Here is a 17,411-nt window from a genome sequence, read left to right on the forward strand (position 1 = left end):
TCCACTCCCACTCTTTCCATTGGGGCCCCCACCAGGTACTGCTGAAGGGGGGCAGTGGAGCGTTGAGTTGGGCCCTTCTGTGCCGTGCAGGTGTCACAGCAGTGCACATGAAGTTCCACATCCCGTCGACAGCCAGGCCAGTAGAACCATCCCCTGAGGCGGCGGAGAGTTTTGGCGTTCCCATAGTGTCCTGCCCCCACCGAGTCGTGGACCAGCTCAAGCACCTGTGACCGCAGCGACCAAGGCACCAACAGCTGCAGGAGATCTCTGCCCTGACCGGGAGCCCGCCATCTCCGGTACAGGAGGCCGTCATGGGTCTCAAGATTGTTGTGCTGGGAGTAGTAGGCCTTCACCTCGGGCTCCTGTCCCGACACCCCCGTCCAGGCGGGGCGTTGCGCCGCCTCAGCCAGGCCCCCACCTGAACCAACGTCGCGTCGGCCTCCTGCTCCCGCTTCAGCTGCTGCGTTGTCAATGGGAGCCACCCCCCTCCGCCAGCTGTGGCCTGAGCAGTAGCCACCCCCAGCACCTCCTGAGCCCGCTCCCCCTGTCGCAGGCAGTAGCGGCACTCGACGGCTACGCAGGGCCGTCTGGAGAGCGCATCAGCGTTGCCATGCTGTTGACCTGCCCGATGCTGGATCTCGAAGTCGTAGCCCTGAAGGACCTCCAGCCAGCGGGCCACCTGCCCTTCTCGGTGTTTGAAGTTCAGGAGCCAAGTCAGAGACGCATGGTCAGTGCGCAGGAGGAACCGGCAGTCGTGCAGATATGGCTGGAAGTGCCGCACCGCTAGCACTACGGCCAGCAGCTCCCGCCGGGTCACGCAGTAGTTCCTCTCGGCTCGCCCCAAGGCACGACTGAAGTACGCACCACCCATTCTCCAGCCTCGTCCTGCTGGGAAAGGACCGCCCCGACTCCTACATTGCTAGCATCAGTGTCCACAATGAAAGGTTGCCGGGCGTGGGGGTAGGCCAGGCCTGGGACTCTGGTGAGGGCCTCCTTCAGCTGTGCAAAAGCCCCAGCACAGGCATCCCCCCAGCCAAACAGCTGTCCCTTGTCAGTCAGGCGGTGGAGGGGGCTGGCCATCGTCGTGAACCCCTTGATGAACCGATGGTAGTAGGAGGCTAGGCCCAGGAAGCTCCGCAGTTCTTGGACATTCGAGGGAGTCCGCCAGTCCCGGACTGCAGCCACTTTTGCGGGGTCAGTGGCGACACCTCGAGCGCTGATCACATGGCCCAAGAACGGGGTCTCTCTCACCAACAGCTGGCATTTCGCGGGGTTGAGCCGCAGCCCAACTCGTTGGATGGCACTCAAGACCTCGCTCAGGTGAGACAGTACACTGTCGAAGTCGCCGCCGTGCACCAACAGGTCATCCAGGTACACAACGCAGCGGCTACGAGGGATATCCACGAGCACCCTCTCCATCAGCCTCTCAAACGTCGCTGGCGCATTGCAGAGCCCAAATGGCATGACCCTGAACTACCACAGGCCCTGTCCAATGGTGAATGCAGTCTTAGGCCTTGCTTCGGGGGCTAGCTCCACCTGCCAGTAACCACTGCGTAGGTCGAGGGAGCTGAACCAGCAGGAGCCGGTAACGTAATCTAGGGCCTCGTCGATCCGCGGAAGCGGGTACGAGTCCTTCTTGGTGACTGCATTGAGACGGCGATAGTCCACACAGAACCTCGGGCTGCCATCCAGCTGAGCGGCAGCTGCCCGACGCCTGTCTTGTCTGGTCCCCTCCGCTCCCTGCTTTTGGCCGCGCTGGAGGGCAAAAGTCTCTGCGCCAAGAGTGATAGCCAGCTTCGCGATGTCGACGCAGGCCCCCCAGCGGCTCAGCAGATCCAGGCCAATGATGCACCGGTCTTGAATGTCGGCGAGCCAGAAGTCGTGCACCAGCCCCAGATCCTTCACTTGGATTCCCAACGGTTTCTTCCCCCACATAACAGTTTTCTCCCCCGTCACTGTCATCAGCTGGGTGTCTATGGGCAACCAACCCTTCACCAGTGGCCCGGATGTTCCAGGGAGCATGCCAGGTCGTATCAGGGAAATGGTAGACCCCGTGTCCACCAGGGCCTGGCATGGCTGGTCCTCAACACAGCAGCTCAGGTAGAGTCCCTTGAGGTTCCCAACTCGGCCCACCACCGTGCATCGTCCTTGGAGGGGGGCAGGAAGCTGGAGCGGTGGTCCCCTCGCTACACCGCTCCCTCCTCGTTTCCCTGAGGCTGCGTAGTTCTGGTCTTCGGGGCTGGTGCTGGGCAGTCACGCGCCACGTGGCCAGGCTCATCGCACCGGTTGGTCGGTTGACGAGGACGCCTCCGGGGCACCGAAGCCTGTTCTAACGTTTGAGTCTAAGGTTTATTTTTTAGCACCTGACAGCTCTTTTTTTGCTTCTCATCCGTAAATACTCTGCATATTCTTTCACGTGATTCAGTTTATTTTGAAAAGTCTCAACAGGATCTTGAGCTTTATTGTGAAAGGTTTATGTGGAAAATAAACAAGCGGACAACGCATGAGAACAGGCGCTTGTCCGTCTGTAGTGTGGTTATATTAAATATAAGAGAAAGAGAGAACTTTAAGAAATTAATATAGCCACTACAGTGACCATCAAAACGATAAAAAATATTGCCTTAAACAGTTTATTTTGCGACACCACGAAACAAATGATAGCGTAAAATGAAACGATAGATGTTTTTATATCGTCATCTGATATATACAGTGTTGGGGAGTAACGGAATACATGTACCGCCGTTACGTATTTAAAATACAAAATATGAGTAACTGTATTCCGTTACAGTTACCGTTTAAAAAGGTGGTATTCAGAATACAGTTACTTTGTTGAAATAAATGGATTACACTGCGGTACTTTCCTGTTTCATTTTGTCACGGGTCAGGACTGTTTGGGTTTTGTTTGACAGCTACGTTCTGTCGTTCCAGGCGGCAGCGTTACGGTTGCCATGGTTACAGGGCGACGCTCGCTCTCTCTCTCTGCGACTGTGTGTTTCCTGGGTGAGAGAGCGCCTTTTCGTTGTTGTTGTTGTGCTAAGCTAACAGGCAGAATGCTACAAGCATAGCTCTAAAGAATGTAGCAGTGTAGTCCGTGTTGCAGGGAGAATGGACTGCCATACACGTTATGGGTGTGTGAGCGCGAGGAGGGAGAAAAGGGGGAGTGGAAAGGTACGAGATGTCATTGAGGAAAAACGGGAGCTGGAAGCATGTAAATATAATAATAACCACTTCAGCCAAGAAGAGTGCCTGACGAGCCCAGTTGTAAGTAAGCTATTAACTTAGACCCCCGGAGAGCAGTCATTTTGGTTTTCTACCTTAGACCCCCGCGGAGTCATCATTTTGCGTTTCTACCTTTAAAAGCCGGAGAGCAGTCAGTCAAATGCTGGAGTCATTCATATGTATATTAGGTCGTTACCTAGGAATTCTGGAGGGAGGGGAGTGGGGGTGAGTGATTGAGGGGGTGGGGGAGTGGAGTGTTTCAGTTTGCCATCTTAGGGAGAAATCAACACATGTCCTTTGTATGTCCTTTGTTGCTGACATTTATTGATGAAAACAGTACAAAAAACCAACCATTTGTACACATATTTACAAATAATGATAAAAAGTGAGTGAGTACATTTCAACATTTTCAGCAATCACTCACAATCCTGGCACTGCCACGGTATCTGTCGTCTGCATTTACCACATGTGTACCTGTAGCAGTGAACACATCGCACAGTGGCCTGATTTTTTTTGCATCTGTGTTTGACCTGACACGTGGCCCTTTTTCCAGGGCTCGGTGTGGAGGGTTGTGTCCGAAGCAACTGATCTTTTCTTGCCTTCTTCGCAGCTACATGAGAGCGAGCCAACTCCCTTGCAAGCTCCACCAGGAACTCCACCCGTCTTTCCTTCGTCCCGGTGCATGCTTGATACAGCACATGTGCATTCAGTGCTGCCATGTCAATCATGTTATAAAACACGGTGACTGGCCAGCGCCGTGTTCCTTTGCGGACAGTGTACTCCCGAACCATCTGGTCCATCACATCCACGCCACACTTTGTTTTGTTGTAAAGGGTGACAGTGTTTGGCTTCCTTTTGGTAGTGTTATCAGTCTGAACCACGCTGTGCATGCTGCTAAGAATATAGACTGTCTTCTTACATTTGGCCGCATACGCCGTCAGCGTGGCAGCAGAGGTTGAAAACACCTAAGAAATAAGATAAATTGTTATTTCCATAGCCCTTTTACACACAATGAAACACATAAACATAGAACCACAAAAGACCTGCAACATACCTGAGTGGTGAATTCATTGCGATCTGTCTGTCTAGTGGATTGAGGAATTTCCCTGCGAATCTTGTTGACTGTGCCGAGGATGGTGGTTTTCCGTCCAAGAAGTTTTTGCGCAAGTGAAAGCGATGTGAAGAAATTGTCCGTGGTAACATTTCTGCCCTTGTCTAGGAATGGTTCCATCAGCCTCATTACTACATTTTCAGAAAGTCTCTCCCCAGTGGGACGATTGGGGTCCTTGCCAAGATATGGGAAGACATTGCAAATGTACTTGGATTTTAGGTCGCAGGCCACCCAAAACTTGATCCCAAACTTGTCCGGTTTACTTGCAATATACTGCAGGAAACAGCACCGAGTCTTTGATGGGAAAAGCTGTTCATCAACGGTGATATGTAGACCAGGGTTGTAGCACGTGATGCAGTTGGTGACAAATGATCCCCACACACTGGAAATTGCAGCGAACTTATCAGTCTTTGCTCGATCACTGCGGGTGGACTTGTCATCAAAGCGTAGGTGTTGCATGATGTCTTGGAAGCGGTTTCGTGCCATAGTTCCAATTATCTGTGGGTTTCCCAGGTTTGCTGACCAGCAGTCGTTTACCGATGGAACCCTGTAAACCCCCCGCAAGATGACAATTGCAATAAATGCCATTAGTTCAGGGAGGTCCATGAACCAATGAATATGCTCCGTTTGCTGTGCATGTTGAATAGTCCATTCTTGAATGCTATGAAGCATGTCAAGAGTGATGAAACACAGGAAGCTCTGAAGGCGACTCGAGATACTTCTCCTGGCCTTAGCCATTGGCTCTCCATCTGCAGTGTACAGTTCTATTGGGGTGAAAGGGAGACGGGTCCCCACATGTTCTTCACGCCACACTGTGCCATCTTTCGCTGTCTCAGTCCCCAAACAAGCTCTCTTTTTCGGTGGAGAAGCAGTCTCCTCATCTGCAGTGTGAACAAATTCAAATTGTGAGCAATGGGAAGGTCAAACAAACTTACTAACTACATCCACTTACTTGTTTGAAATGAAAAAGGAAATAACATGAAATGAAACTAACCGGAAGACTGATCAGACAGCTCTGAGTCCGAATCCGGCTGAACTTCTAGGTCTTCTCCATCCGAGTCACAAGGGTCGACTTCCGTCAGGATCATTTCCAACGCCTGCTGAGTAGTGAGTCTTCTCTGCATTTTCTTTCCTTGGAGAGGAGGTCCGTACACCACAGAATTCTTCAGGGCAATGAAGGGGTAGGCTAAGTGCAGTGAGATTGTGTCATATATATACCCAGTACAAAAAACACCCAGTGCTCTGATTGGTGCACAATCATAGAGATGATTGTGCACCAATCATAGAGCACTGGGTGTGCCCCGTCACAGTACCCCGCTTAGCGGGGCACACCCAGTGCTCTATGATGGCATTTATTGCAATTGTCATCTTGCGGGGGGTTTACAGGGTTCCATCGGTAAATGACTGCTGGTCAGCAAACCTGGGAAACCCACAGATAATTGGAACTATGGCACGAAACCGCTTCCAAGACATCATGCAACACCTACGCTTTGATGACAAGTCCACCCGCAGTGATCGAGCAAAGACTGATAAGTTCGCTGCAATTTCCAGTGTGTGGGGATCATTTGTCACCAACTGCATCACGTGCTACAACCCTGGTCTACATATCACCGTTGATGAACAGCTTTTCCCATCAAAGACTCGGTGCTGTTTCCTGCAGTATATTGCAAGTAAACCGGACAAGTTTGGGATCAAGTTTTGGGTGGCCTGCGACCTAAAATCCAAGTACATTTGCAATGTCTTCCCATATCTTGGCAAGGACCCCAATCGTCCCACTGGGGAGAGACTTTCTGAAAATGTAGTAATGAGGCTGATGGAACCATTCCTAGACAAGGGCAGAAATGTTACCACGGACAATTTCTTCACATCGCTTTCACTTGCGCAAAAACTTCTTGGACGGAAAACCACCATCCTCGGCACAGTCAACAAGATTCGCAGGGAAATTCCTCAATCCACTAGACAGACAGATCGCAATGAATTCACCACTCAGGTATGTTGCAGGTCTTTTGTGGTTCTATGTTTATGTGTTTCATTGTGTGTAAAAGGGCTATGGAAATAACAATTTATCTTATTTCTTAGGTGTTTTCAACCTCTGCTGCCACGCTGACGGCGTATGCGGCCAAATGTAAGAAGACAGTCTATATTCTTAGCAGCATGCACAGCGTGGTTCAGACTGATAACACTACCAAAAGGAAGCCAAACACTGTCACCCTTTACAACAAAACAAAGTGTGGCGTGGATGTGATGGACCAGATGGTTCGGGAGTACACTGTCCGCAAAGGAACACGGCGCTGGCCAGTCACCGTGTTTTATAACATGATTGACATGGCAGCACTGAATGCACATGTGCTGTATCAAGCATGCACCGGGACGAAGGAAAGACGGGTGGAGTTCCTGGTGGAGCTTGCAAGGGAGTTGGCTCGCTCTCATGTAGCTGCGAAGAAGGCAAGAAAAGATCAGTTGCTTCGGACACAACCCTCCACACCGAGCCCTGGAAAAAGGGCCACGTGTCAGGTCAAACACAGATGCAAAAAAAATCAGGCCACTGTGCGATGTGTTCACTGCTACAGGTACACATGTGGTAAATGCAGACGACAGATACCGTGGCAGTGCCAGGATTGTGAGTGATTGCTGAAAATGTTGAAATGTACTCACTCACTTTTTATCATTATTTGTAAATATGTGTACAAATGGTTGGTTTTTTGTACTGTTTTCATCAATAAATGTCAGCAACAAAGGACATACAAAGGACATGTGTTGATTTCTCCCTAAGATGGCAAACTGAAACACTCCACTCCCCCACCCCCTCAATCACTCACCCCCACTCCCCTCCCTCCAGAATTCCTAGGTAACGACCTAATATACATATGAATGACTAGCCAATTTAGCTTCCACTTCCAGCATTTGACTGCTCTCCGGCTTTTAAAGGTAGAACGGTAGAAGCCTGGAAATCCCAGTGTTAAAACTCGACTGTACACCGTGTTCGTGTTTTCCTCCGAAAACAATAAGTTCCGTTGGAGCAGTCTTTCAACGCCTCTCTCTGTCTCTCGCAAGAAAAGTTGACCCACACAACAAAGTAAAGCTATTTTTCGGCTACAAGCTGACAGGGACCCTGCCGTATTAGCCAGAGGTCCCTTTACTACAGTTCGGAGTCGCGGACCTTCAGTAATAGTAATAAATCACACAGCAATAGTACATTCACGTAGTTGTAAAAAGCATGATAATATATTAAGTAATCCAAAGTATTCAGAATACGTTACTGTCATTGAGTAACGTAACGGAATACGTTACAGAATACATTTTGGGGCATGTATTCTGTATTCTGTAATGGAATACATTTTAAAAGTAACCTTCCCAACACTGGATATATATCGTTATGTCGAACAGCCCTAATACAAGACTTGACTAGACACTAGATTAGACATTAGTTAGCCACCGGGACTAACGAAGGTTAGCAGACAATCTGGCGAAGAGCACTGGTCTTATATACAGCCATCGGCGCAACTTTGTGCTGAACATTGGGGGGGTCAAGATCTCTGTCTAAATAAATAAATCCGGGTAAATTCCCAGATTATTAAACAGGCAACTATTTTGCTGTTAATACCTGAAATGAGTAAAGAAAATCAACAGCCTAATTATGCAAGATAATTCCTAATTTTATTGGGGGGGTTATATTGGTTGGGTCTGATTATTGGGGATGGTCATAACCCCCCTAACCTCCCTGGAAATTACGTCCCTGTAATCTCCCAACCACGGAGATTAGTAGCAGGTGTAGGCAATGAAAAGGCTGAAGAGGCTCCACTCAAGGGCAGAGACCAGAGCCTGGAGGAAACACACAGCCACTCAACCGGACCATGACATGGTGTGCAGCATGTCCTTAAAATAACAGAGGAAACTCTGCAGGTGGAAGACAGAATAAGAAGTAAATTGTGGAGTAGCCTCCTCAGAATCTGGACCTCATCATTACTGAAGTGGCTAGAATTTGTCTAAACAGAAAGCCTTGATCCAAAAATGAAGCCTAAACTTTCACACCAGCCTCCCATTTTCCTTGCAAAAATACAAAGAAATGATGGGTAGTTTAAGATGCAGTACCGTATCTTACAAACAGGGTCAGGTTTTCTGTCAAAATAATAAACCTATATCCTTATAGTACTCACGATGACTGTAATTATATTTAGGAATCCACTAAAGCAATAACTATTCTCATTGCAATAAAATGATCCTACATTGCAAAGGACAGGTGCTTAGAAACCAACTCAATGGTAAAAATCAGATCCATGTAACTAATGCCCACTAGCCATTAGAAACCCAACGGCAATAAGCAGGGGCCACAGGAGGAGACAGATGCTGCTGATGCTATATCATGAGTGGGAGACTGACTAGAGTACATTCCTAAAAATAGCTGAAATACTACACATATACTGAATTAGTGTGTGGACACTTTAAATAATGTGCATGACATCACTCATATATGCTGGTTATGAACACTCATTCACTGTGAAGCTGTACAGTTTAATGAAGGAACAAGTCATGTTTCTTCTCCACCATCATCTGTAACACTTCTAAAACCTAAAACGGATTAATGAGATGATAATACTTAAATGGTAGGTGTTTAGACAGAGTTATTATTTGGTGGTGATTCACATCCTGCACAGACCTGCCTTGGGGTTGCAGTGTTATTAAATAGTGGAAGCAATCAACATCAGCGGGGAGCTGAATTACACTCCTAAGTGCTGTAGGAATGCATCATCTCTGTTTGTTATAACCTTTATTTCTCCACTGAAGAGGAGGCTTAGCAAGCATGTCCTTTTTGTTTTAGCATTCGCATCCAGTAATGACTCAAATTCACAAGCAGGCGCTGTCCAGAACAAACACCACCTGCAGAGCAGGGCCACATGGAGGTTAAGCAGGTTAAAACTGCGGAGAGAGGAGAGAATAGCTCCCACTTCAGAATGCCACTTCCTGTCTCGCCTTCAAGCTACAAACATCATACCCCTAAATATAACCAAAGAGTTATACTTCCTTATCACTGATGATTATCCGAGCCTTAGGCGGTTCAGGAGAGTTGTGATCTGGAAGGTTTTATCTTTTTCTCTTCCTGCCGACAGTGATGACCGGGATTTGTGATGTAACTAAAGGGCTGCCAGGAAACACATTCATCTAAGTAACTAGTAGCCTTTCAGCCTTTGGTGTGTATTGGTGATATTCATAGAAACTAAGCATCATTACCTAAAAACAGAGGTAATATTTTGTGTGAAAATGCTGTATATAAAGTAGAGATATTGATTTTACATTTAGGCGTATTAATGCAATATTAGAGTATTTAAAGGTTTATCTGAGGGGGCTAAGATATTTTAAAGATTGATTCTTGTATAAGTGGTTAAATAATCAGCATTTTTAATTTTATGCTTAATTCACAATTCACCCAAAGCTTTAATATGATTACTGTAATAATTTCTTTGTTTTTCTATTTGTTACTGATCAAATTTTCTATTTTCCAAGTGTGGCAGTGCATGGCTCGCTAAAACACTTTGTGAAAACGGGATAAGCTGTGGTCAAAGCACGTCCAGGCGGACCCAAAGGGAAGATCAATACACTGTGGTCCTAGAGACTGAAGCTACAAAATTTTCTAAATAAAGAAAGCAAGACTGCAATCAGCAGAGGTTCTTTCACAAGAAGGCTGCAGTTTCAGTGTCAGTGTGTCCTCGTATTTCACAGTAAAGGATGGAAAATTTAGCTATTTGCTGATCAATCCATTAGGAGATTAGTGGGAGTATCAGAAAATAGTATGTAAAGGAGATGAGCAGGAGAAATAATGACACCACAGTGTATCAAACCCACAGTGAAGCACCGAGGTGGGAAGATTCATGTCTGGGGGTGTTTTGCTTCTCCAGAGTTGGAAAACTCCACCGGATCAACTGCATCATTAGAAGCTTCAAAGCTTTACTGGCAATATGAGAAAAACAAAGCAGACCAAGAAGCGCTGACTCTGAATGACTTTTCTACACAGTCACTTCAGCCCTATTTAACATGTAACAACAGAGAAAGCCAGGAATTCCTGACATGACACGAAGCTCTTTGGATGATTTTCAGAAAGTGAGGGGCAGGGAGAGAATGAACTATTCTCCGTGAAAAAAAAAGATTAAATTCAAAACAGATGCTAAAATTTCTTCACAAGCAGTCTCACAATTTTGGGTTTAGTTGGTATATACGTTTACCAACCACGTTATTAGCAGTTTGTTCATGCATATATCTAATCTACCAGTCACATGGCAGCAAATCTTTGCATTTATGCATGCAGAGATGATCAAGACGAGCTACTGAAGTTCAAACTAAGCAAACTAAGAATCTGCATAAAAGGGGATTTAAGTGACTTTGAATGTGGCATGGTTTTTGGTGATGGGCAGGCTGCTAGGGTTTACAGAGAATGGCCAAAAAAGAGAAAATATCCAGCGAGCTGTGGTTCTTTGGGTGAAAATGATGCCAGAGGTAAGAGGAGAATGGCCATACCTCTCCTCTCCTGTTAGCTAACAGCGGGAATTAAGGCTACAACTCACACGTGCTCACTAAAACTGAACAATAGAAAATAGGAAAAATGTTTTCTGGTGTCATGAGTCTCAGCTTCTGCTGCAACATTTGAAAGTTTTGGTCACAAATCGGTGTAAACAACATGAACACATGGATCCATCCTGCCCGGAATCAGTTCAGACTGGTGGTGTCTGACATGAATGCATGACACGTAACACAACACATCTTTGTATGTGCATCGCTCATTAGATATTTGTGTCAATGAGAAGGTGAACAGGTATATCTGATGAACCTCCAATGAAAAGGTGGCAAAACTTACTTACTAGGTAGTCAACATAAGACAATAACGTATCATTTTAAGGTCATTTGGGCTGATTTTTCTGTTTTAACTGTATCATAAAGTAATAGTTCACATGTTTGCAGGTAGTCAGAAAAGACTGTTGCTTATTGATGAGTAGTTGAAGGGGGCAGACTGTGGATGCTTATATTAAGAATAGCCAAAGACATAATTAGGTCACGATATGTGCATTTTTTTCTACTCTTGCTTTGTATAATGGCAGTCAGAGGAGGTATCCTCAATACGGTCAATTCAGGAACATATCTCTGACTTTGAGCACAGCAACCTGACCCACATGCATCTGTAATTCAATATAATAGACCTTTTTTAAAAATCATATGAGCATCTTCTGTCTCATTTTTCACTCACTGTGTCCTTTCAGCTATAAAATGATAACAAATAGCTGGAGATAGGCCGGTTTATGAAAGGAAAGTGTTCTATATCTCTTACAATGGGTGCTTGTTCTCCACTTGTGCTGTTCTGTGTGACTTGTCCTTGTGCACCTAACCCTGCAGCAAACGAGCGGCAGAATGTGTTTGGCACTGGCACTAAAGCTTCAGCTGCACAATATTTCCGTTTTAAAAGCACCACGTGTGTTTATTTCTTTATTTGTGTGTATCATCCGCACTTGAGGTCCACTCATGACGTCCAAACAGTGAGTCAGGTCCTTATAATGAAGTTTTCACGCAGGGATACATGCACACCTTGTCAAAACGAGAACCACAGAGAAACGATCCAATCAGTCAAATCGATTGGCACCCTTCACTGTTGCTCAGAGGATAATGATGTCAGTGATTAGAGCTGACCTTTGAGGGATTTAAAGCGTGGACATGGGTCCGCTAATGAACAGCAGTTGTGTTTCTTTTTAATCAGTATACGATAACGTAAACATGCTTTCAAGAAATGCAGGGTACTTATAGGGTTTCAAGACTGTGTCGCAATCAGAGGAGGATTACAAAGAGGGGGGGGGAAGTTAACCAGTTAACCACAGCCTCATCACCCGGCTGATGAAGCCAGCCTCGCTATTGATTAAAAAGTGTGTGGGAAGCGTTTAAACATACCATACGCAAAACTCCACGAATGCACGACTCCTCCCCATCAAGAGAAGGAGCAGGAGACCCTTTACCTCAATCACACCCCGAGGCCTTGAGACGCTTTACTTCACATGTCTATAAAAAGAGCTTTCCTCCCTTAAGGAAGCAACAGCAGACCCTCTCCTACTGAGCATTTCTCAAAGAGCAGAGAGAAAGCAGGAGAGGAGGAGAGGGACCACAGTTTAGAGTCACCAGTCTGGAGGATCTGTGGACAAAAGGAGTGACAAAAGCAAGAGGAGAGAAAGCATCTGAAAAAGGTAACAAATATATTTATATGATTTGTTTTTTTAAACTTGCTTGTTTGGCGTGACTTGTTGGATGAGCTCAAATTAACTTATTTGCTAAACTCCCTTATTCATGGATTTGGGAATTTCTACTATTTTATATGATGTGCTTGCAGCAAAGGATACACAGTTATGATGAATTCAGCTTTCCTTTAATGTAAACAAAAGGTGATCTAACTTACAAAACAGTAGAAATCATTTCACACGTACAATTTTGCATTTATTTTGATTGCAGCGCTCATGCCTCTTTTATCGGAGTCTGTCTGTGGAGAGCACAGCTCAGCTGTGAGTCATTCAGTAGGAAGACGAGTCTCTGCCAGACTCGCAAAGACAATGGCTCACCGAGGACTCACTCTTTAGAATAGTGAAGGAGGAAGTGAGAAAAATCCAATACCCCGGCAAAGAAAAGAAAAAAGATTGTTTACATCTTTAAACGGTTAACACGCCCAGGGAAAAGTTTGACAAGTGAGACAGGATTTTTCTCAACATCTGTGAAGCATCAGATGACTGGCAGTGTGTCGGATTTAACCAAAAGCAGTGAACATGGGGTTTATATACTGCACTTCGGTTTCATATTATAGATATTACCTTTTTATAATAAGAAAGCTGTCCTCGAGACTGATTGGAAATAGGAGAGTATAGAAAAGAGAAAACGCAATAAGAAGCATGAGAGGATATTCATCCTCATGACTTCAATAACCAAATTGTTCATATTCAATTAAGTAGCACACTTCAAAATGTACTTATTGTTGTGTATTTCTGTTAAGTTTTATTGAGACAATTAGATTCATTTTTTCCTGCTTGGTTTCCAGGCAAGAAAACAACTCTGAGCTCAGAAAATGAAAGTATTTTAGGGTCTATTTTGAAATCCCTGCTAGAAATTTATGTCTGAAAGGAAGTCCTTTATCAGAATTATTAACAGTTCCTTTGGCTGTCCCTGAACACAAGCAGCAATACTGTTCTCTCTATTCTCCCAACCTAGTTATAGTCTGAGAGAAAGAAAGAAAGACAAACAGCTCCCTAATGTCTTAGCATGCAGTTTGGTCAAATCCACTTTTATTTATTGCGTCCGATTTCAAAACTAAGATGATGACAGAAAAAATGTTCATCTGAAAGCTTCAAAGCAGAACTCCACAACCCATTGGGTGATGTCAAAGTAGCTACATCTGTCTTCAATTAGTCAAGACTGAAAAAAAACATTGCAGTCCTGCTGCTGAAAGACAAAAGTTGCTTCATAGCTCCTTGCGTTTTCAAAAAAGGAAGCTTAAATTTATTGGCAGTAGAATAACACAGCCTTGCAGCGGTAGACAGTGACATCAGGATCCCAGCTGGTTGCTCTCTGCACACAGAGAACAGTGCTGTGAAAAAGTATTTGCCCCCCTGCCTGATTTTGTTTTCATTCAGTTTTTTGTTTTTGCATATTTGTCACACTTTCACAACATCACATATTTTTTTTAATATTGGACAAATATAACCCACATTAATATAAAAATGCATTGTGATCCCAAAGAATTCTGGGAAAATATTTTGTGGACTGAAAAGACTTTTTTTTTTTTTTGGAAGGTTAGAGTCCCGTTATGTGCAATGTAAAACTAACACAACATTAAATAAAAAGAAAATCATATCAACAGACAAACATGGTGGTGGTAGCGTGATGGTTTTTGCTGCTTCGGGATCTGGAAAATTGATAGAACCATGAATTCTGCTTCCCGAACATAAAATCCTGAAGGTGAATGTCAGGCCATCAGTTCATGTCTTGAAGCCCAACCACACTTGAGTTTAACACACAAGCAAGTCCACCTCTGAAAAAAACCTAAAGGAAGGGTTTGGGGGTGGCCTAGTCGGCGCCTGGACTTAAATCAGACTAAGATGCTTTGGCATGACTTTAAAAAGACTGTTCAGGCAAACCCTCTAATGTGTCTGATTTAAAACAATTCTGCAAAGAAGAGTGGACCAAAATTCCTCCACAGTGACGTGAAAGGCTCGTTGCTAGTTCATGCTTCGCTTGCTGCCAAGGGTGTTCCACCAGTTAGTAAGATTAGGAGCAATTACTTTTTCATACAGGGCCTTAGGTGTAGGTAAATTAAATCATCATTTAAAAAAAAATCTTCAAATCTATTATCTTCATATATTTTCAGTCTAAATCTCACATGAAATTAACCCATCAAGGGAACAGAAGACCCTGCCCTGTCCCTCCTCTGTTTTGAACCTCATCAGTCCTGCTGATCATTTTGACACAGTCCTCGGTGCTGAAGGTTCATCCTTTGAAAAATAAAAATAAAAATACTGCCACATGTTTGACACCTTCAAAATAAAATACATGTGCTCCTGATAAACAAACACCAAAAAGAGAACATAGTTGTTTAAGTTCACGTGTTTAAGTTCATGACACACCAGCTACAAAAGCTCGGCTCTCTGGCTATTTCGAAGGTAGTGTTCAAACACATCACGTTACATAAGGACGGGCGGAAAGTGTTACGCAAGCGCAATTATTAAGAGACACCTACTGTATTTCTTCACAAAATAACATTTCAAGATGACTAATGAATATTTTTGTCTGCTGAGACTCAAAGCTTTCCCCACTGTGGCTTCACTTCTGCAGCTCCACCCCAGTCGAGTTGGTGTCCTGTGCACCGGGCTGAAGATGGTGTGCCAGTGCTGGTTGTTGGTGGCGGTGATGGCATTTGTGTGCATCCCCGGGTTTGAGTCAGTATGCTGGGACAACTCCATCTGCAAGGACCTGAGCAACAAGGCGAGGATACTGGTAGGTCGAACAGCCCTGCCACTTCTTTTAGATCGTCATCACTGGCCAAGAAAACTTATCGGAGCCCTATGTTGCACATTTTCATCTCATCCGTAAGCGCAATGTAAAACATATTTAATGGAATCTGGTCAAATTAAATGTAAGTAAACCTTACATTTTAATCAAAATTATCGCTTCCACTAATCTTTTTTTTTGTTAGTGTCAAGGTGATGAGTACTTAGAAGTACTTAGAAAATGGAAACTTAAAATTCAGAGCATATAACATTACTTCCTTTTCCCCCAGCAAAGCCAGGAGATCTGTGGTGATAGTGAACAATTTCATTCTTTGACAAATAAGTTGATGTGAAAGCTGAAAAGATGAGTCAACACAGTCCTTAAATGTAATTTCTTGTTTCTTGAGTTGTCCATGTGATAGTAGCCTTAAGTGGGTGTGTTTGGATACAGAACAAGCTGCAGTTATTTTATCAATGCAACACTAAATTTAAAACCTAGAAAAGCCATCTGTAATTTTTAACACCCATAAGCAATAAAGGGGATGTTTGTTTGTTTGTTGTTGGTTTTGGGGATTTTTTCCTATCATGCCAAGTCTTATGACTTCACCAGCAGCTGTCAGGGAACTTCAAGTCTTCCTGCTCTGTATGACATTATCTTTGCCATTTCTTCCACACAGGACTGTGTTCACCTCTGCATGTCTGTGATCCAGACTGAAATCCCAGAGCTCAGTGCATTGGCCCTGAAAGTTGACAGTGATGCTGATGCTGGTGATGGTGGTGGTGATGATTATGATGATGACCTCTTACTCAGAGTTATTCTAGCCACACTGGCTTCCCATGACAAAATATCCGAGTCAGATCTGAAAGCCCGCAGCGACGAGCGGCGCTCCTACAGAATGGAGCACTTCCGCTGGGGCAAACCAGCAGGACTTAAGATGCGAGAGCCAAAGCTTAAGGCCCGCAGTGACGAGAGACGCTCCTATTCAATGGAGCACTTCCGCTGGGGGAAGCCCTCGGGCCGTAAACGCCGACCTGTTAAAGTCTTTGCCTCTTCTCTGGAAGGAGGAAGCTCCTCTGAGGGCCGTTTTCCCTTTCAGGCTCGCAGACAGCTGAGCAGTAGCGAAGATGAAGCGGAGGGGGACATTGATGGAGGAAGTAATGAAAATCAGGGATTGCTGAGGGCCAGGGACAGCTCCAAATCACAAAGCCCCTTGAGCTTGCAGGAGAGGAAAGATAGGACCTATAAGATGAGTCACTTCAGATGGGGCAGCCCACCTGCATCCAAACGTAACGGCGGCTTTATGAAGCCGTGGGAGGAGAAACCTCAGGGGCAGCTGGCCAAGTTCTTCAGGAACATTTTAAAGATGTGAAGAGAATAATGGGATAAATGGAAGATTCAGCAGGGGAGGCGGATAGCTCAGAGAGTCAAATAGCCATTGCATGTTAGTAACCACATGTCTTAATTTTAAATTACACAAACTCGTTGCTATCTTTTAGCATGTTATTGAATGTCTTTCACCGACGCACCCACTGACTGCCTTCAACTTCTTGGCCTCGAATCCAAAGCATTCTGAGAGCATACTCATCTTAACTTTATGAAGAATCAAGCTGAACAGTGACCGTCACAGCGAGGTCAAAGGTGACTGTAAGGAAATAAATTATTGAGACAGTTTTTAAAAAGTCATGTCTTTATGTAAATAAAAAATAATATTAAAGATCCTGTTTGTGGCAAATAATACATGGAATCTTTTGCCTAAGGTCATTTATTAAGCAAAACCTTGATGAGAGCTGACAAGTTGTGAGCTCTCATCAAGTGTGAGTTGTTATGTCTGTCAAACTGCGTTATAGGGCATTTTTAATGCATTGAACTAACTGGAACCCAATCTAACAAGGAAAACATAATAAATAAATAAGATCTGAACGCCTGGAGAAATGTTGCACAAGGTCACTTAAAAACAAACAAACAAACAAACAAATAAACTATGAAGACACGAGGGGTGACTCAATACTTTTACCCAGGACTGTGTCTTTAGACAAATCTGAGGATTTAGGGGAAGGGGAATGGACAAAATTCTGAATAT

General features: G+C 44.8%; 2 protein-coding genes across 2 annotated transcripts; one reads left to right on the plus strand and one right to left on the minus strand.

Annotated features, from left to right (window-relative positions):
• Positions 1-1,473: 1,473 nt before the first annotated feature.
• LOC309689787 (uncharacterized protein) lies at positions 1,474-5,489 on the minus strand (the record flags this gene model as incomplete). Its single annotated transcript, XM_082506451.1, has 4 exons — positions 5,325-5,489; positions 4,274-5,211; positions 4,153-4,184; positions 1,474-2,245 (listed from the first exon to the last, which is right to left on the minus strand). The coding sequence occupies exons 1-4, from the start codon at positions 5,452-5,454 to the stop codon at positions 1,474-1,476; spliced, it is 1,872 nt and encodes a 623-aa protein (XP_082362577.1). The 5' UTR covers positions 5,455-5,489.
• A 5,535-nt stretch (positions 5,490-11,024) lies between these two features.
• LOC309689226 (pro-opiomelanocortin-like) lies at positions 11,025-17,068 on the plus strand. The gene is made up of 3 exons (XM_082505505.1): positions 11,025-12,546; positions 15,176-15,337; positions 16,008-17,068. The coding sequence occupies exons 2-3, from the start codon at positions 15,218-15,220 to the stop codon at positions 16,698-16,700; spliced, it is 813 nt and encodes a 270-aa protein (XP_082361631.1). The 5' UTR covers positions 11,025-12,546; positions 15,176-15,217; the 3' UTR covers positions 16,701-17,068.
• The last annotated feature ends 343 nt before the right edge of the window (positions 17,069-17,411 follow it).

Source organism: Aulonocara stuartgranti (genome assembly GCF_965226115.1).
Source record: "Aulonocara stuartgranti genome assembly, chromosome: 15".
NCBI classification, from domain to species: Eukaryota; Metazoa; Chordata; class Actinopteri; order Cichliformes; family Cichlidae; genus Aulonocara; species Aulonocara stuartgranti.

Bases quoted from the DNA above. Each gene is read 5' to 3' on its own strand.
- LOC309689226 (XM_082505505.1), top strand. From the start codon at position 15,218: ATGGTGTGCCAGTGCTGGTTGTTGGTGGCGGTGATGGCATTTGTGTGC. The intron at 15,338-16,007 runs GTAGGTCGAACA...TCTTCCACACAG, and splicing joins GCAACAAGGCGAGGATACTG to GACTGTGTTCACCTCTGCAT.